This window comes from Colletotrichum tamarilloi (genome assembly GCF_030869305.1).
Source record: "Colletotrichum tamarilloi strain Tom-12 chromosome Unknown Scaffold_5.1, whole genome shotgun sequence".
Lineage (NCBI taxonomy): Eukaryota > Fungi > Ascomycota > Sordariomycetes > Glomerellales > Glomerellaceae > Colletotrichum > Colletotrichum tamarilloi.
In genome coordinates this window covers 994,754-1,014,819 of record NW_026849388.1, presented here as the reverse complement: position 1 = coordinate 1,014,819, position 20,066 = coordinate 994,754, and the positions used below count along the sequence as shown (strand labels likewise).

Genomic DNA, 20,066 nt, shown 5'->3' with positions numbered 1-20,066 from the left:
TGCTTTGGCAAACATTGTTTTATATATTTCATAAACCTTCTCAATCTTACCTTCATTTCAATCTTGCTACAAACATATTGGAGTAATTAATCATGACGCTGCAAGTCTAATTTATCGAAGAACCACTCCCCGTAATCTGTAGAAAATGATCAAATACAATCAATAAACAGTTTCATAGTTCAGCTCATGCAAATCATTATCAGCCTACTCCAAAGTCGACTCCCCGCCCGACAAATGCTCCCTTCTGAGATTCTTGGCATTGCCTCCCTTGCGGAAATAGCTAAGCAAATACACGCCCTCGTAGATTTCGTTCTGCCTTTCATCCTTGCCCTCCTCGACTTTGCTAATATAGACATTGCCAAGAAGCGAAGCCGATATCGTGCACTGGAAGACGTTGTATTAGCTTTATAATGAAAGAAAGCTTTCTCGAATATTGGGGCATGACCTACGAGGACCATAAAAGGACAGATGGCGACAAACGCCCAGACGACGCCCATCTTGGCGTCGTGGGTAATCTGTTGCTGCGTGGCCGCCGGCAGACGGCTGAGGGCCTCAAAGTCTCTCAGGGGCGAGTCTTCACCGATGCCGGAAGCGTTGTTGAAGACGGTCGTCATGATGGTCAGGCCCAACGTTCCGCCAAAGGGGTAGGCGACTGCCATGAGAGAAATGACGGCTGCGATCTTCTTGGGGAAGTAGCCGACACCGTGAAGAGGGACTAGGCTGAGGATTAGTCTCACTTCTCATGATAAGAGGGATTATGAAGAGAGGAACACTTACCGGGCATAATACGAAGACCGGTTCCGACACCAGTGAGAGCCATCATCCCGTATACTGTTGGGTTGTGTTCTGTCCAAAGTGCCCACGCCAACAAGCCGATGCCGAGCATTTCGAGGATCGATCCGAGAAAGATGGGCGGAAACGTCTTGCGCGGCCAGCCGTTGCACATGAAAGCTGAGGCGTAGACACCAACTGCAAGATTCACTCGTCAGCAACCTGTTTGGTCATATACCATTTGGGAAAACTTACCTGCCAAGCCTGGAGTAAAGTACAGCAGCTGTACGCCAGACTGGTCTGCCGACCAAAGCTTCACCATTGTGAAGTAGATGTTGCAAAAGTACAGTACAGAGTACATGGCCATGCCCGTCGCGAAAGAGGTGTAGAACAAGAGGCCGATATCCCTGTTACGAACCAACTCCCAGGGAATCATGGCCTTTTGCCACGGGAAGCGGCGGGCCAGTGCCTTGCCTGGGGACATGTGGTACTCCCAGACGATGAACAGGATGCTGATCACAACGCCCAGGATGAGCGTCACAAGAACGGCGGGGCTAGTCCACGAGTATGTGGCACCGGCCCACGTCAAGCCGAGGACCAGGAGACCGAAGCCAAAGAGGAAGAGGAGCTGGCCTCCGATGTCGATTGTCTGCAGACGCTTTTTGAAGGTTGTTCGCCGGCCCGTCTCGGTCGTCTCGTCGAGCTGGGGAATGGGTTGCGGCCCGAGGAGTTCGGAACGCAGGACGAAGTAGAGGATGAACATGCTGACGAAGGCGATGGGCAGGTTGATGCCGAAGCACCATCGCCAAGAAGAACCGCTCGTGATGTATCCTGGCCGTCTGTTAGTCTTTATACCTCAATGACAATACAGTGTCTGGAGTGGCTCACCTCCCAGGACAGGGCCCAGACCCCATCCCAACACACCTCCCAAGAAGGAGAAGATTGCCCAGTTCTTGGCGTTCTCGCGCAGGGTCACCTTGTCGGCGATGACGATGCGGACGAGGACATTGAGGCCAGCACACGCCAGGCCTTGGAAGCCGCGGCCGAGCAGGAGGACGGGGAAGGCATCTGTCGGGGCGCCGGTACACAGCGCGCTGCCAATGAGCATCAGCACCAAACAAGTCTGTATCGAGACGTGCCGTCCAAAGATGTCGGCGATCTGGCCCCAGAATGGGATGAATGCGGCCGATGTGAGGTTGAAGGCTGCGATGATCCAGTTGAGTTGGCGAGTCTCATCTGCGCGATTGTTAGACATGTAAGCGGTGGTGAAGATGGGCATATGGAGTCAGGGGCTTACGGAAGTCGGCTGCAATCCAGGGCAAGGCACTAGCGACCTTTTGGATCTTGTCAGCTGTGTTACATGTTTCGCGGCTCTAACGAGGTCAGACTTACGATTGTCACGTCCAAGGCTTGGACTACAAAGGGGAGTACTAGGCCAGCAAAGATCTTGACTCTGTACTTGAGCTGGGCCTTGCGCTCAGACTTGCATGTTGGGCAGGGCCCAGAGGCCGGATCGAATTGGTGACCGCAAGTCGGTGTACTCGAAGTTCTTTCTAAGGGGGTTTGGTTGTTCTTGTCCTGGTAGGTTATGTTCTCGCTTGTTGATCCTTCTGTTGCTGTTGACTCTGTGGCTGGTGTCGTTTGCGTTTTGCCCGAACCCTTCATGGCCCGGTAGGCCTTCTTCCCCAAGTAGATGAAAACCATGTCGAAGTTGCCTCTCAGGGGTAAGACGGGTTGTTGATGTCTCTTTCAGTGGAGGAGTCGTTGTCTAATGCTGCTTGTCTGAGTATATACTCTTGTAGTTGTTATGATGGTGTCTGGTAGATTCGAAGTCGATGAGTCAGGGGTAGGAACAAAATGCTTGGTTGAATATCGACTCTACATAAACTTGATCGGGGGGGGCGGAGGTGTGTTATAACTTCTCGCCAGCGACAGTCTACTTGACACCCAGATACATCATGGGTAGTTCACTCTGAGACAGGGGTTAATACAGAATAACCAGACCGGAATGGGCTTCCGTGGAGGCTGGGTCAGACGAACCCTCAATCCGTTTAGACGAGTGCGAATGCAGACAGCGATGGAGGCAGCCCGTGGATCTTCTCAAAACGCTCGCCGAGATGTTCTCTCTTCCGCAGCAAAAGTAGTACAGAGATAGACGAAACTTGGGCTTCATGACCCACACATCACCTGCAGGGAACGAAAGCAGGTAGACGCCAAATGCATAGCCCATAGAAGACGACGACGACGACGATGACCAGGTATCTAAGCACCTATGGTAGTCGATGATTGGCGCTTTTGCGATCATACTGATGGAATGGGGTGCGGCTCATCGTTCCCGTTGTACGCGCATGAGACTAAGGAGTAAGGGACCATCAGGAACCTTGGAAGACCAAGGTACCTTAAGGTAGACCATTCGCGGTTGCCGGGCGTCGTTGGAAGATGGCAGACAGCGGCAGGCCGGGAGTAGAGGACAAGCTCTTGCCAAGGCGGGCCAAGGCAGCCCTACCTATACCTTATCGATGCGACCGGGCCAATCGATAAGGTGTTTCCAGCATGCACGTATCCACAAGAGGGAAAGCCAAGAATTAGGCGAGTGCGAGGGTTGTGGAGATGGTTCCGATCCTTTGGATCTTTCTGGATCACCTTTACGAATTTCTACTTCTTCCCACTCACCCAAGCCCCACGACACACACACTCAGCTCGTGGATTCAACCAAATCGCGACTAGTCGCATTTATGATGCATGGGAGGGAAGAAAAAACAATGAGACACCTGCAGTATGTCATCCTCAGTCATTCCCGCTCGTTAGGCACGTAGTACGGATTGACCATAACCAACTTATCCGCACGGTCGGATACCTAACCATCGTGCCGCTCGAATCGAATTCCCAAAAGGGATATAAACACCCTAAGCGGGCTGCGCCTGTCAGCACCAAAGGCCTTATGCGCCTCGCATCGTCGTCATTCGGAAGTCGGCACGAGAATGCCACGACGGAGACCTCTGAACTTTACCAAGTGTCGAATGGATATCCTCTTTGAGACCTTCGTTGGATGCATCAAAAACATTCACCACGAGTCTGCTTCTGAAAGCCACATTGGATGGCATCAAATAATTATTACTTGGCGACCGGATGGCGCCGTATTGGCAAATGCTTGTTGCGCTGAGTGTCAGCCCGTCATACGGAGTATCCTTGACGCCGATCCGCATTCCGTACTTGTTTCCCTCAGATTGGACGAACTGACAGATACGGTGCAACACGGACCCATGCCGGCTGACACTTTGAGGCAACGGCCAACCTCGACCTGATTATCGGGGTAGTGGAGCAACTTCAACCTCGTGCCTAATTTCCGGCTGATTGAGCGACTCCCCAAACCATCAGCCAAGTGGACCCCGTAATCAGTCTCCTCGAAAATTTCCATCCACGTCAACTTCTTCTTTCGTTCCAAGTAGTGTAGCAAAACCTTCGTCCTATTTCTCGCGAGTCGCCGGCGGGGGCGGGCGGCGGCAGAAACGGCACCGGGCACGAAGCACGAGGCTCGAGGCACGGGGCAGCAGGCGGGCACGAATCAGAAAGTCAATGCCATGCCACTGCCACGCGCAGTTCGTCTGGAGTCGGTGTGGTCAGCCTGGTCAGTCTGATTACTTTTGCTTCGCCATAAGCTTAACCCCCTCGAGAACTAAGACGAGGCCCACTGAACACGCACACGAAGCTTTTTTACATTTGTTCACTTCCCAGAATGCCGGGACGCCGTGTGTCTGATGCGCCTTGCGATATGCCTTTTCTGCCTTTCTTTGGGGTTCAATAACGGACAATTAGGGATCAAACTGAATCTATTTGCTAATACCTTAAAGCAAACTCCACAGACCAGAGCCCATTAGGAAGATTGTTGTTACGTACGCGTGACGGTGGGATGAATGACATGATTGTTGTACGTCTTCTCAGTTTCTATCTAGTGGCCTCCTGGCTTGGGTCATTTGGGTCGCCAAACATCACAGTCTCTTCACTCTTGCTTCATGCTGCGGGAACTCGACTCTTTCAACTTATTATGCACATTGTGGTATTATTATTTACATCGCAGTATGAGTCATCTGCTTTGACAGCCCTACGTGAGCCTCCTCTCCACCCCAAATTCACCTAGATCGACAAAACCAGGCGAGCCCACTTCCATTGCGACCGCCTCTTTCGTGCGCATATGAATGACGACGGCAATGGATTAAAAGTAACAGACTTAGGCCAACCACCCTCTGGATCTATGCCAGGGTGTACCAGTTGGGAAGGGGGTCCTTCTTGTCCCAGAACCTGATTGTGACATCGCAGTTCTTGTAGACCGCGAAGCACTCGTTGGCACCACCAAAGGACGTGGGAAGAAGGACCCAGTACGCCCTGTCGTAGTTGCCAAGGTTGAAGTTGTACGTCAGGTCGACAAATTCAGAGTTGCTGGCTCACTAGTTAGCAAAGCAAACACCACCAATCACCTCCACCTGAGACGATGGAGAGAGAGACTCACCCCTGGACGGAGTTGACCATGGACTGGAACTTTGCGTTCATGACACCACCGTGGAAGCCGTCCACGTAGTATGTCGAGCCGACGCTGGTAGGTAGCTTGTGGCCCAAGTGGTGCTTGGCCTTGCCGCAGTTCACGCTGGTGATGATGTCGCACTGGACCGCCGCATTGCACATGTCAGCCAGTCCGAGGACGAGAACCAGCGCAGAGGCGACCTTGGAAGGTGCGAGAAGCGACAGGGAAACCATTTTTGAGATTTGTGAGAGAAGGTAGTTGTTGACTAAAGAGTGTAAGTCAAAAGAATATGTGATTGAAACAGAGGTGATGATGTGACACTGGGGGTTGTCTTGGCGAGATCCGGACCTGTGGTATATATTTCAATATTCTCGGCCTCCGGTTCGAAAATAACGATACAGCGATTGGGCAACGGCTTCGAGGCACCATATCTCGGGAAATGTCATTATCTCACATAATCTCCATGACTTAGTCTAGTCTTTGTTCGATATTGGTGCACTTTACGTGCTGATATTATTTCTCGTTGAAACTCAACTAGTCTTTCGACAGTCTGACTCGAGCAAACCCGAGCAACGGTCAGCAACATTGAGCAGAATCAAAGCCATATGGTGCAAGAAGAAGGGCAGATCGGAATACACGTGCCAGAACCCTGGTGAAGTTTGATGGTTTTCTAGTCTGGAAGCTCAAGCTAGCATGATAAGTTAATATAGGTGCGAGTCAGTGTTTGGACCAACATCGTAATTATACGAACTTGTCAGAGCTTCTGTCTGAGCTTCTAGAAACTCTAAACATGCTTGCGGGAAATAGACCGCTGGTTCAACCATTCAAGTTGGTATGTGCTCGCGCGATCCTCACTTTTCTCATTTCAACACGGTCAGGTGCGCAGCGTGCTAGCAGCGAAAATCCAAACTCAATTCCGAGTCAGAGCAACCCATGTGAGGGCATTCGTTAATCTTTGTTATCTGGACTCCAGTACAGACTCATGTTTCGACGGCAGGCAAGTTCCGAGAGCGAAAGTGCGGGCGAAGTGGGATGGATAGGGAGGTTGAGGAGGTTGAGGGGGTGAGGAGGGTCCACGATGATGGAGAGGGGAATTGAAGCTTCGTGAAAAAAGATATAATAAACGACAGAGCTTCATGCTTAACGACAAGCTTTTCTGCCAAGCATCGCTCACTCCGGTTCGCTCTCTCCGCATTCTTCTTTCCAAGTCTCCTCACACAGACCAAGCTCAATCCTTCCAAGCCACACCTTCTTTTTCACCTAATCAGAAAAATCTGTTTAAGCTTCTAAACATGCTTCGTTTACTCTCTGTGGCGATGGCCCTCGGCCAGGTCCAAGCTGGTGTGGTCTCCCGCCTGGAGTCGTCCTCGTCCCTGGAGGGCATGTCATCCCTGCTCGAGAGGGATGCGGCCGACCTGCCGACCTACAAGCCCGAAGAGGCGTTCGACTACAACAAGTGGACGCCCGACTCGGCCCTCTACGAGGGACTCCCCATGATGGACAAGCAGGTCGAGATCGACGGCAAGCAGTTGACCTACCAGGACTTCAACATCTCTGCCCTCACCACGGATCAGTTCAAGGCGCACTACATGAGCCTCCCCGAGTACTTTGACTCCAAGGGCAACTTCATCCCCACGGATGAGGAAGTCAAGGCTTACCAGTGCGTGACCCCCCTTCTACTGCTCATCATAGGGCATCATACGATGGTTGGAATTGTTTCCCACTAACACTTGCAACCATAGAGCATCCATGGTTGCTCTCGCCAGCAACCCCGACTCGGAAGTCCACGTACCCGCCAGCCATGTCAGCAAGAGAGCCTTCCCCGATATGTGCTTCTACGACGACAGGCTGCGATGCTCCAGCAGCTGCACCAACTACGTTCACCGCGGTGTGAGACAGTCGTTCAACAACAACGTCTACGGATACTACCACTACGTCTCGGACCCCCAGTGTGGTGTCGGCTCTATCAGCAAGACTGTCTCCGTCACTCACACCTCCGCCGTCACCCTTGGAGGCTCCATTGGTATTCCCGGAGTAAGTTCTTCCCCTCCCCTCCGAAAGAGAGGCCTTGTACCCACAAGGGGTTTCTGCCATTATATCGAAAGCTTGTGAAATTAACCCAGGGATTCTAGTTCGGCGGTAAGAACACTTGGACCAAGGCCGTCTCTACCTTCCTGAGCACTTTTGGCCTCAGCATCAGCAAATCTCCCGACAGGTCAGTTGCACCCACAAATCTCCCCTAGATTCTGAACCTGTTACTAACACACTTCCAACAGTGTCACCACCGGTATCAGCTACTCTGGCACCTGCGGCGCCTTCAACGTCTGCTTCCTCTGGGAGAGACCTCACTTCAGCGTCGACAAGGGCGTCATCGTCGTAAGTAAAATTCCCTTTGGTATCTATCGCGAGAGAGAGAGAGAGAGCTGTTTCTGACAAGAGAACCAAAAAAACAGACCCAGTACATCGATGCCAACTCCAAGAGAGCCTGCCAGGCCCCCACCGTCACCCCTTACGAGGTCCACGCCGTCCACACCGACAAGGACGCCGGCGGTGCCAGCGCCCACGGACTGTGCTACTCCATGGCCTACCACGGATGCGGTGGCCGTCCTACCGCTTCCAACCAGATGATTCGCTGCCCTAACAACTACTAAATTTTGGGTAATACCAAGTCGATACAGCTGGGGTGGTGGCGGTGGTGTGATAGCTGCTCTGTCCTCGGGAGTCTGCGCTGACCGTGAGCGAGATACTTTTGAGTCTCCGGTAGCCTGTTATGCGCTCCCTTAATATGAGATTCAGGCAGAGCGTGGGTTACGAATTGAGCCTCATGACGGACTTGGGGTTTTGTATATGCTTATGGTACATATGGGAGAGACACCGTAGTATCGGGAATATGCGGTAGAAATGGAGGCTGGTTTTCAGTTCAGTATTTAGGATTCCAACACTTAGATATAGTTGACATAATAATCTACCTCGTGTATGATTTCCAATTTGACAGAGGCGCCTGATTGATGACTGCTGAATAGACTTGGATATTTGCTATGAGTTGAGAGACTGTATCACGTAGACGGCATTTGTGAGTAAAATCGAAATTTGCGAGCCACAAATACATCGAGAAACGTGACACCGCCTGATAATAGAGGGCATTCGAAGGAGACTAACCTCATTGCTTGTCTCTCATTCATCGGCGCTGTTCCGGGTGCAAGCTGGGGAATGGAAATTACATAGCAAATGAGGTTGTGCTTATGAGAAGCAAGAGCGGTACAAATATAGGGAGGATCGGCAATCAAAATGAGAAATCGATCTTATTCCTTGAGTGAGAGACTTACTCGTTGCGTCGTTGCCGAAGTCCCGAACCGTCATGTCATGTAAGTTGAAGTGGGGCCGGTTCTGTTCCGGAGCCGAAAGGCCGGCAACTCGGTGTCGTGAAACGCATATATAGAGAGACCGCCGAAAGTCGCCCAGCTTGTGGCCAAACGAGCAATCGTAGCTTGGCCCTGCAATTGAGGCGGCAACAGAACCGCGTTGTCTATCTGCGCTGTCCCATATTGCAGGATAAGAGACGTGAGCATCATATTCCAAATACATACGAAAGATCCCAGTCATTCGGCTTCACAGTAGGTACGAAAGTGGATGTGGATGAGAGCTGTCATCAGACATCAGGCAACTTGGCGCAGAGCTGAATGCCAGATGCAGATGGCGGGGAAAAAGAAGCACTGGATGCTGTGTCACCAGCACCCGACCTCATGGCAGCTCCCCCCACAGGCGAAGGGTTCCGCAGCCCCGGAATTTTCTCGATAAGGTCCTGTCTTCATCATGGAAGGGCAGGTTGACCGGACCAACCAGACGAGAGGCAAATGATGTTCCTTTGCGTGTCAGCTGGCGGCGGTGGCAGGTTCCCCAGGGCACTTCGGGCGCAAGCTGCAGGTGACCCGGACAGGCGGCAAGTGGGCGACAAAATCGCTTGCCGCTCTATCGGTACCCTCCCTAGCCCGTTTCCTATTATTTCTGCTTCTTCTATCCCTCTTCCTACTCAACCTTTGAAGAATATTCTCTAATGAATATACAAAAGTCAAGACTAATAGCAGAAATGATAAAAAGAATAAAAAGAACGAGAACAATAACAAGAACATTAGGCATAATAAGCAGGTAAGTAGGCGTTACAATCTTGTTGACTTCCTATGTTGTCACCCACTTGGACGGTTTGCTTCCTTCTCACTGTGGAGCGTTCACCAAGATACCTTGGTACTCACCTCACAGTGGGGCGGCTGCTTGCGGTCCTGCGGTGCTGGTCCAATTTGGGAAACCCAAGCACCCCCGCCAGCGTCCCACGTCTTCCAACGTCCTTTGATCCGAACAGCAGACAGGCGAGGGGAGGAGATTTGATTTACCATCGGCAATCCAGAGGTCAACCACAAAGTGGACTGGTTTGGTTCTATTCTTTGGCTGGGTTGGGTCGGCCGGCGGCGTTCGGGTGGTTCGGTCCAGGCCGTTGATTTGTTAGCCACTTGCGTTTCCCCGGCCGACGCCAGGCTGCTCTATTTTCTTCGTCCGATGCATCTTAGACTTTTGACGAGTTGTGTCTAACTAATTGATAGGTGTCCTCGGGAAGGTGGAAGAGTTTCGTGAAGGAGAGGGGTGCTGGAAGCTGCGCACTGGACAAACATGAGCCTGGCAACTGCGTCAATCACTGATGCCGTTAAACAGGATGATGATTTAGATGGAGTCTGCCGGCCTCAACTCGGAGGTCATATCTAGTAGACAGACCAGCGACTAGCCGTGCTTCAGTGACAAGCAGCATCGTCATTGCTAGTGTCACCTGAGCGACTATTCTCCAACATGACCGTGAGGGGTTGTTCCTCATTCCCGGAGCAGATATAGCATGAACCAAAGTCGAGCATCATCATTGAACTTGCCCAACTCAACCCGGACTCTTGAAGAAGCGCCGAAATCTATTCTCGACTTTGCGAACGACCACTGGAAGACCAGATTTGCTTCTTGTTGCTTCCCGACTCTCAAGCAGCGGGCCACTACCCAAAAGGACTGGCAACTCGGCGACGGAAGAAAACAAGACGAAAAGAAAACCCCCGCACGCCAAACAAACCAACCGGACCCCAACCGCCGCAAAGCGACCCCCAAGGTCCCGAGCCTGACAGACTTTCCGCTGGTCCTGATCGCCGCTATAGTTGCTTGGCTCGCAACTGGGCACATGTCAGTTAGTACACAGTAACTGGACTCAACCCGCATCCACGATCCAGCAAGGTTACAGGTTTCAGACGCAGCAAGGTACGAATACAGGCCCCATCCAGTCTTTCTACCTCTGTGGCCATTCCTGCATCTTATTATCGTCGCCTAAGGGGAGAAAGAAGAGACGAAGCAAGTACCTTGGTACGGAGTATTCGTACATCTTCCTCGCTGGACCCTGGCGCTTTCTCCAATTAATAACTCTAGGTCATCCCGCGGGGGGAACTGAAGTGGACGATTTGTTACCCACAATTCCCGGCTTCCCCTCTTTTCTCTCACTCTCTCCGGCTCCAGTTCTTCTCTTCGACCTCCACTCGTGGAATGCGACTGAGGCTATCTCTCATGCTTCTCAACCTTGAACCGGCGCAACATCGATGATCAACCTGAATGCCGGCATTTATACAGCTGCTCGGGTTTGCTGAAGAAGTCTACTCCAAAGCGGTTGGGTCATCAATCTTCGACAACCCACTCACCCATCCACCATCCAACTTCTTCATCTACCTTAGCCTCCGTGTCTCCCCGGTGTCTTTCACGAGCAAAACCCACGCCAGCACAACCTTCGCACCGAATCAGTCAGCCGCCAAGCGCATTCGAGGTGTGTCGCAACTCACAGCCCACACACACTCCCAACCCTTGTGCCCTGGCCTGGTCTTCCTGTACGGAGTACATACACCAAGGTCGCATTAAGCGCATGCCAAACCGGTGCTCAATTCGTCCGTCCAACCAGAGCCGTCCATTGCCACGTTGTTGCGGTATTCCCCTTCGCCCGAAAGGCTCACTCACAATCACCAACGCCACGTCCACGACCCCGTGGGGTTCGCAGCCTGAACCGGCTCAGCCAAGCACTTTTCCCCAACCCCAAGTCTACGGATACCAAGACTCCAAGAGTATTACAAGACAAATCATCTGCGACCTGCGCCTGCACCTGCTTGTGGGGCCTGACGTCGGATTTCCAGAAGCGCCCATCGCCTTCATTGCATCACACACCCTTCACTAACTCACTCATCACTCACTCACTCGCTCGGTCATCCTCTCACGCACCCGCACACGCGCACGCTCACACTCTCTTCTATCCCTCCTTCCGCGCCGCCGCCTTCATCGTAGCCGACAACCCGCTCACTCCCAGTAACGTCGAGTCGCATCCCGGAACTAGTCCTCGAATTCTATTTACTGCATCCCCGTCATCCTGCCTCGACTCCTCTTCACTTCTCGTGGTCAACCCAGTCCCTTACAGTAGTAGCCTGTGGATACTATTGACAATCCGATTGTTTGAAGTGTAACGAGGTGAGTGACAGGTGCCCATACTGACCTGTGCCTCTGTGTCTCTGCTTGTCCTCGTGCTAGACAGGTCCATCTGACGGATGCCTTCACCGAGGACGACCAGGCAGCATGTCTTGACCAAAGAGCCAGCCATCTCTAACTAAGCTATTGTACAGAAGTCAACTTCAACTTGACAAATCGTCAATCTCGCCCGCAAATTCTTCTCTACTCCAACTACGTTCAACATCTTCATCTAAAAAGATAACCAGCGGCCGCAAACAGCTGGTTCGACTGCGCCGGTAGGTGACATTGCTTTTCTTTCCCCTGTCTTGCTTCGTCTTTTATCCATAAAGTCTCGGCAGATTACGAAACTGGCCGCACCCATATTATCATTTCGCATCGGGCCTGCGGAGCGAGTTTCACAAGCCAAGCTCCCCTCTGCCTCGCAGGGCCTGACCCAGCCAGCGCGGATTTCCCGAAGTGCCAGTCCCCTCCCCGTTTCCTGTCTTCCGCCAGCCCAATCAAGCGCTTGCTTCCGGCCTTGCGGTACGATGCCTCAAGACCTCTGTTCCACATGTGAAAGGACGTCCTGTTCCCTCGAGATGAGACCCCGGGACCCCAGAGTGAACTGGTATCTGCATGCCAGCCCCATCCTAGTCGTCTTTGTGGGGGGTTCCACTTGATCCCATCTCGTCTGTACTTCGTACCTATCTCATCCGCCTTACAGATGTGCCTCTTTCTCAGTATGCTAGTGCCTACCACCCTGACTTCACTTTGTCAGCCTCTCCCTCTCTCTTCCGAACTTCCTTAGGCCCGTCGATATATCCCTAGTCCATTCCCCTTCCTGTAGCCGAGCTGTCTCCTCTTTTCTCTCTTCCCTCCCTCCCTATCTATTACACTATTCTCAGTCGTCCAGATGTTGTAGCATTGTCTGGTGTAATGCCACCTTTTTGCTTCCAAGACTGCCACTACTTCTACCGCACGGCGCTGCGCGGATTGAACATCAGCACCAACGTCTCGCCTCTCTACGCATAAAGAAAGGACCTACCTTCCGCTAACAACCATGCCCACTCAAGTCAGAATCTTTTCGCGACCTAGGCCACTCGGTGAGACTCTCGAAAAGGCCATTCCTCCTTCCTCGGTTCCACGTTCCATCCCAGACACCTCAGATCTTTGGAAACAAGTCGAACCGTCAAAACCGAAGCAGAGTACAGAAGCCACTCGCTCTATGGCAGTATACACAGACAAGTCCGTCGAGGGCGGTGTCACATTCGCTGCCCAGGAAAAGCTCAAGCATTTGCCTATCCCCGAATTGGAAGCTACCGCGCAAAAGTATCTCACTGCCCTCAAGCCGTTACAGTCTGCGCGAGAACATTCGGAGACCAAGCAGGCGCTACAGGACTTCCTGAAGCACGATGGCCCGGCTTTGCAGGAAAAGCTGAAGACGTACGCACAGGACAAGACGAGTTATATTGAACAATTTTGTAAGCCCATCTGCACCCGTTGGCTCAATCTTGACTGACAACCCACTTATAAGGGTATGATTCATACCTAAACTTTGATAACCCGGTTGTCCTTAATCTCAACCCGTTTTTCCTGCTGGAAGATGATCCCACTCCTGCAAGAAACAACCAAGTGACCCGAGCGGCATCGCTCGTGGTGTCGGCCCTGGAGTTCGTGAGAGCAGTTCGCAAGGAAGAGTTGCCTCCAGACACGGTTAAAGGCCAGCCACTTTGCATGTACCAATACTCTAGGCTCTTCGGAACAGCACGTGTACCCACGGAAAATGGATGCCAGATCGAGCAGGACCCAGAGTCAAAGCACATCATTGTCATGTGCCACGGCCAATTCTACTGGTTCGACGTTTTGGACGACAACAATGATCTCATCATGAGCGAGAAAGATGTGTCCATCAACCTGCAGACCATCATCGACGATGCTGCCCAAACGCCGATTCAGGATGCGGCCAAGGGGGCCCTTGGCGTTCTCAGCACGGAAAACCGGAAGATCTGGTCAGGACTGAGAGATGTCCTGACACGGGAAGAAGGTTCAAACAACGCCGACTGCTTGGGCATTGTCGATTCGGCCCTTTTCGTTCTGTGTCTCGACTACACCGAGCCGGTTGACGCTGACGCTCTTTGTGGTAATATGCTATGCGGCACCAGCTTGGTCGAGAAGGGTGTGCAAATCGGAACCTGTACCAACAGATGGTACGACAAGCTGCAAATTATTGTATGCAAGAACGGTAGCGCCGGAATCAACTTTGAGCACACAGGTGTCGACGGTCACACGGTGCTGCGGTTCGCCAGCGACGTGTACACGGACACCATCCTCCGCTTCGCCCGGACCATCAACGGCCAAGCCCCGACCCTCTGGGCCTCCACCAGCCCGGACCCGGCGAAGCGCGATCCGGACAGCTTCGGCGAGGTCAACACAACGCCGCACAAGCTCGAGTGGGACATGAATCCGGAGCTCAGCGTCGCCGTCCGTTTTGCAGAGACCCGTCTCGCCGACCTCATTGAGCAAAATGAGTTCAAGACGCTCGACTTTAAGCACTACGGCAAGAATTTCATGACCTCGATGGGCTTCTCCCCCGACGCCTTTGTGCAGATGGCCTTCCAGGCCGCCTACTACGGGCTCTACGGCCGTGTCGAGTGTACCTACGAACCCGCCATGACCAAGATCTTCCTCCATGGCCGCACCGAGGCCATCCGCAGCGTCTCGGACGAGTCAGTCAACTTTGTCCAGACGTTTTGGGCTGACAACCCAGCCGAGCACAAGGTCGAGGCCCTGAGGAAGGCGTGCCAGCGACACGTCAACAGCACGCGCGAGTGCGCCAAGGCAGAGGGCTGCGACCGCCACCTCTACGCCCTCTTCTGCACCTGGCAGCGCTCCATGGACGATGAGGTCTCCGGCAGCTCCAACGGCTACTCGAGCCCCATCGACGCCCTCTCGGAGCAGGACGTCAGCGAGTCCGCCGTCGGGAGCCCCGGCCGGGATTCGGTGCTCTCCCTCAACGGCGCCGAGCTGCAGTCCTCTTCTACTGGCCGCGCCCGCGGCGACAGCACCAACTCGCGCAACGGCAACAACCAGGCCTCGATGCCACAAATCTTCGCCGACTCGGGCTGGGACAAGCTCAACAACACAATCATGTCGACATCAAACTGCGGCAACCCCTCCCTGCGCCAGTTCGGCTTCGGCCCCACGTCGGGTGACGGCTTCGGCATTGGCTACATCATCAAGGACGAGAGCATCTCCATCTGCGTGTCGAGTAAGCACCGCCAGACAAAACGCTTCGTCGATACGCTTGAGAGCTACCTCCTCGAGGTGCGACGGATCCTCCGCATCACGTCCCGCCGCGGCACCGGCGGTGCGGGCATGGGCGCCGCCAAGCAGACACGCGCGCGCGAGCTCGATCTCCAGGCGAGGCCGAAGCCGCCGAAGGGGATCAAGTCGCGCGGCCGACTTATTACCGCGCACGACGCCATCAAGACCTCTGTCGCGAGGTCTTCGACGGGCACGCAGTCGCCTACGGAGGAGAGTGTTACGCTTAGTGAGGATGATGAGCTTGGAGGATGTAAGTTGCTCTTTCATTTCGTTCAAATTCCATTTCAAATAGCTTTTGCTGACACCAAATGTGTATAGACGGCTTTTTTGACGCAGGCATGCTTCTCCAAGCACTCAAGGCTCGCGGAGAGAACATGGACCCCGGAGAGACGAAACCCTCTGAGCGCGCGGCAGTACAGGCGCGCCGGAGGGAGATTGGGAAGAAGCTGCGGCTGATTGACTATTAGCGTTGTCTGGATGGACGGGTAGAAGCATCGTGGAACCGTGACTGCGCTGCATCACGGAGAAATGCTGTGGTATTTGCTGCGTGTGTGAGCTGATCTGTGTTGGTATACACGTCAGCAGAGCGAGGTCTTTTTGGCCAGTACGAAGCTCGATACTCGAATATTGAAGCGTGTAAATAGGGTATCGAGGAAGACGTTTACCCCTTTGGATACACAGCGCGCGAAGGAGGGAAGAAATCTACTTAGATTGTGTTTCCAAGTCCCAAGACTATTTCTCACGCAATCGAGTGACCTCGTGACATTTCGCTACTTCTACACCGTCCATCTGCCTTCTTTGGCAGCCGGCTGTACTCGAGGCATTATAGATCAGCGAGCCAGTCTTGGGTTGATCACCTTGCAAAGGCGCGGATACCGCCTCTGGGGAACATGCCTGTGATGTATTTGCGTTTGCTCAAAGGAAGACATTTTCTTGTGAGTCTGGATCCAGTTTACTTTCGAGGAGTAATCTTGTTCATCCAGCATGTATCCCCTACATAATATACCTTAAGGAGACGTAGTGCAGAGGTAGCAACAGAGGTAGTTGTCATAAGGAAGGGGAAAGCGATAGTAATAAAGGCGGTTGGCAAAAGGACGAGAGTAGGGGTAATAATGGAGGTAGTCTTTGTTAGTAAAGTAATACTTATTCGTTGACCGGAGTCCTGTTTTGTCGTTGACTCTTAATGCCCTCCTTGGTAGCCTAGTCCATAAACGTTGCACGAAACTGCTGTGCCTGCTGCGTGTCGAGTACGATCTTTACACGTGTTGGAACTTTTTGATTCACTCTGTAACGTTACTCCAATCCAGAAGTGTCAAAGGATCAGTTTTTCTCGATTGATCTCAGAACCATGCTCAGATATCATTAAAGACGAAGGGCGAATCAACCTCTCAAAGGCCCGTCAGTCCCCGCCAAAACCAAGAGGTTCATACACATCTCTTTGTAAGATAGCAACCTTCATTAGGATATAAATCATAAAGCCCGAGTCTGGTACAACCCCAATACACCAAGTTCACCCTGGACGGGCGGTCGGGTGGTCGCTACAGTCTGTGTAGCTAACCAACTGACCGCTTCCACGATGAAGAAACTTTCCCAAATAAGATACACAAATTTATACACAGGAACACAAAAGCCTCATGTCGTAACAACGACGATCAAGATTGACAATAGCTTCAACCGCCTCACAAACGCAACTAGGCAAGCTCGTGCATCTGCCCCTTGTGCCCATCGCCACTCGCAGGCGCCTCGTGAATTGTCGGCTGTGGCTGCCCACCACCGCCAAACTGCTGGAAGCCGCCTTGTGGGTGATTCGGGCTGACGGGTCGCGTGCTGAGGCGATTACTGTGCGTTCCCTGAGACATGGCACTGGGGCTCGTCGTGTCCGCGCGATCGGGGACCGCCATGTTACCGCTGTAGTAGGGTTGCTGGTAGCCGCCGCCCTGTTGAGGAGGGGGAGGGGGCGTGCTGCCGTAGTGTTGCTGCGGATATCCGCCCTGGCCATCGTACTTTGGCTCGTAGAAGGAGTGCGTTTGTGTTTGGGCGGCGTACGGTGCCGGCGAGCCTTGGGGCGCCGGAGCGTAGCCCATTGGTGGTGGCTGATGCTGTTGCTGCTGGTTCATCATGGGAGGTTGGCCGTGCGGTCCGGGTCCGGGTTGCTGCTGCGTCTTCTTCTTTTTGCGGAGGATAAAGAAGATTCCAAAGCCGATGAGTGCGATGACGGCGATGCCGCCGATGACGCCTCCGACGATGGCACCGACGGGGGTCGAGGACTTGCTGTTGTTATTGTTGTTGATCCCGCCATTATTATCGTTGTCAGGAGAGGTAGTTATAGAGGGCGCGGACACGGAACCACTAGCGGTGCCTGTGATGACTCCGGAGCTGGCTGGCCGGATGACACTGCTGGATGTGGTGTCGTCTGTCAGGGCGAGCGGTGTCCAGTTGCGCGCCGGTCCGCCGGCGTAAGTGGTCGTCGCGGCTTGCGGGGTCGAGATATCTGCCGTATTACACCAGTAGTCAAAGATGCCGTCTGCGAAGGAGATGGTGTTGCAGTATGGTCGAGCAGTGTTGGTACTGAACACGATATCAGTCTTTTAGAGTACTCATCACGTCTGGAGAAAGAACCATCTTCGAGATCATACATACCATTTCAAGGTGAAGCGATCAACAAGACAGCCACCATCACAGAGACTAGACGACGAGACCTGTTTAGAATCGTAGCATGTCCGCCGGGCACCACAATCACTGGCGTCACAACAGGCAACTCGGCCAGGGGTATTTCTGTTCACCGATGTGAAGAAGATGCAGCTGGCGGCGGTCCCGCATGTGTATGCCGCGCCGGCACGCCCGGAGATGTAGCCACAAGTGTTATCTGGCGCAACGAGGACTGTAGTTGTTGTTGATGCTTGCCTTTTCCTCAAGTCAGCGTAAGCGGGGGCCTTGGTCGGCTGAGGGCTGAATTGGTCGAGAGGAAAGTTGAATGAAGTGGTAGCCTGGGGGAGTTCGTAGATCTTGGCATTGGCAAGGCTTGAGAGAGCCGCCAAACCAGCGAGGGACTTGGATTTGTTCACCATTTTGATGGAACTTTGAACAGGTTTAATGAGACTGGCGAGGACTCGATCTACAGTATTGTGCGTCAAGTTGACTCGAGGGAGATCAAACAAGACAGAAGAGAAGGGGAACACCGCTCGTAGAGCGGATGGGCTAAATGTCTTGGTTATAAACCTAGCCCTCTTTGTATTCCCGTATCTGTTTCCATCGTTGTTGTTCCACAAAGGGCGCTCTCGGGGCACTGTCCCAAGGTACGAGTTGTCTTGATAGCGAGCTATGAGGTGTAAGCACCGCCCGGGACCGGTTCATGCTCGGATTGACTTCAACAGTAGATCCGCGAATTGCTCAGCCCTAGACTAGCTAGAGAGCTTAGTTTTCTGGGAGGATGGGCTAGTCAGGCATCTGGGGTCTAACCAGACCAATTGCAGAAGAGATAGATCATTGTGGCTTGCCAAAGCTGAATAACAAGAGTGCTTTTAGCGTGGACGGAAAGAGAGGAACAAAAGCCACCGGGGCTGCTGCACCAAGGGTGAACAGGAAGAGAATGGCGGGGGTGGAGACAAAGACATGGCAGAAGAATAGAAGCTGGGACAAAGTGTTGTTGCGCAGGGAGGATAAGACGTCCCAGAAATAGCAGATTATTCGGTCTTTAGGAAGATACTTCACCACAGAGTGTAGCCAAAATGTAGCACAAAAGACTTGCTGAAAGCGCCGTCGAATTGATAAGACTCTGATGAGGGATTGGCGGCTGCCGTGCAAGTCTGGAAGCTATGGCAACATTGTTGCCTAGATCTAGGGTCTTCTCGAAGAGCATATGACGAACCCTGATAAATGGGCCAGTGGGGTCTTGTTCCCTCCCAAGAGGACGCCGAAGGTGAAGATCGGATCCTTCCTCGCTGGAACCGAGAGTGCCATAAGCATCATACCTTGCCGTTGGAAGTCAGGTTTCCCGCTGTTAGCGTGTTGATCGAGGACTATCCGGCGTGTGAGTCTGGCGCCCTTAGGCCATCGCGGACTAGCTTTCGACGAAGGTATGCTGCACTAGTCCTCTCTCGCATTTGCTAATTAGACAAGACCACCGCCTGAAAGCAGGCTTCAGCCTCGGGCCTGTGCTTGTTTCCCTAGGTCAGGTTTAGATGGGAAAACGGCCCCATAGCTCAATTGATTTCCGAATCAGTAGCTAATGTGTGACTCTCTGGTCTTTTTCGTTGCCTTGTGCTTGTTTGTTCAAATTGCGAAAGCGGATAGCTAGCGGCTCCCGCCTGAACACCATACAAGATATATGCTCCGTCTGCCATCTGTTCCCGAAGCGGACGTGCGAAAGAACGTGTGAAGAACGATCAAAACAACAAGTCTTGCCAATCGAGGATGTTTACCGAGAATTTGGACAGGTTGGCCGGAATTTTAATGGCTAAAATGGCACCATGGCTAGGCAAACCGTTGAGAGGCACAGAACACTGTTAGAGAGATGCTTCGGGAAAGTCTACAAGAGGTGCAACGAAAGAGGAGGCGTGAACCCTCTGCTGGCCTCCTGCAAAGCTCTTATCGACACATTGCTTAAAGCTCGGTGATGTTGGGAACATAGACCCATGGCGCCGACATATATGCCTTTCCTCTGCAATGACAACTGCCATCATTACTTCATCGTAAAGGGTCTCACGCTGTGAATTGATAAGCCCTTTTCGGCGGTCAGGTTGAATCGCAAAACAAGCTCTCAGCTGCTGCCATCTAGCACATCGCCGCCCAAGCATCGAGGGCAAAGACACCTCCCCGCCTGAATTCGATTCCATACTGAGTAGTGGTCTTGAGGCAATACTATAAAATAGTGTCAGAAATCTACCTGGCGGTTATGCAGGTGTCCTGCTGCTTCTTTGGTGATCGCTGTGGGAATCGAACCCACACT

At 52.8% G+C, this 20,066-nt stretch overlaps 6 protein-coding genes across 6 annotated transcripts; 3 read left to right on the top strand and 3 right to left on the bottom strand.

Moving 5' to 3' along the window:
- Positions 1-204: 204 nt before the first annotated feature.
- CTAM01_02447 (major facilitator superfamily transporter) lies at positions 205-2,475 on the bottom strand (the record flags this gene model as incomplete). The annotated part of the gene is made up of 7 exons (XM_060518485.1): positions 205-384; positions 450-715; positions 778-969; positions 1,027-1,602; positions 1,660-2,007; positions 2,069-2,105; positions 2,164-2,475. The coding sequence occupies 7 exons, from the start codon at positions 2,473-2,475 to the stop codon at positions 205-207; spliced, it is 1,911 nt and encodes a 636-aa protein (XP_060387118.1).
- A 2,206-nt stretch (positions 2,476-4,681) lies between these two features.
- CTAM01_02446 (uncharacterized protein) lies at positions 4,682-4,909 on the top strand (the record flags this gene model as incomplete). The annotated part of the gene is made up of 1 exon (XM_060518484.1): positions 4,682-4,909. One exon carries the CDS (start codon positions 4,682-4,684, stop codon positions 4,907-4,909), a length of 228 nt encoding a protein of 75 aa, XP_060387117.1.
- Positions 4,910-5,021: 112 nt separating this feature from the next.
- CTAM01_02445 (uncharacterized protein) lies at positions 5,022-5,523 on the bottom strand (the record flags this gene model as incomplete). Its single annotated transcript, XM_060518483.1, has 2 exons — positions 5,022-5,208; positions 5,279-5,523. The coding sequence occupies 2 exons, from the start codon at positions 5,521-5,523 to the stop codon at positions 5,022-5,024; spliced, it is 432 nt and encodes a 143-aa protein (XP_060387116.1).
- A 557-nt stretch (positions 5,524-6,080) lies between these two features.
- On the top strand, positions 6,081-7,941 carry CTAM01_02444 (uncharacterized protein; the record flags this gene model as incomplete). Its single annotated transcript, XM_060518482.1, has 7 exons — positions 6,081-6,168; positions 6,264-6,352; positions 6,559-6,950; positions 7,033-7,324; positions 7,423-7,505; positions 7,567-7,666; positions 7,744-7,941. 7 exons carry the CDS (start codon positions 6,081-6,083, stop codon positions 7,939-7,941), a joined length of 1,242 nt encoding a protein of 413 aa, XP_060387115.1.
- Positions 7,942-12,854: 4,913 nt separating this feature from the next.
- On the top strand, positions 12,855-15,585 carry CTAM01_02443 (choline/Carnitine O-acyltransferase; the record flags this gene model as incomplete). The annotated part of the gene is made up of 3 exons (XM_060518481.1): positions 12,855-13,275; positions 13,329-15,368; positions 15,437-15,585. 3 exons carry the CDS (start codon positions 12,855-12,857, stop codon positions 15,583-15,585), a joined length of 2,610 nt encoding a protein of 869 aa, XP_060387114.1.
- A 1,224-nt stretch (positions 15,586-16,809) lies between these two features.
- Positions 16,810-18,186, bottom strand: CTAM01_02442 (uncharacterized protein; the record flags this gene model as incomplete). The annotated part of the gene is made up of 2 exons (XM_060518480.1): positions 16,810-17,686; positions 17,759-18,186. 2 exons carry the CDS (start codon positions 18,184-18,186, stop codon positions 16,810-16,812), a joined length of 1,305 nt encoding a protein of 434 aa, XP_060387113.1.
- Between the last annotated feature and the right edge of the window lie 1,880 nt (positions 18,187-20,066).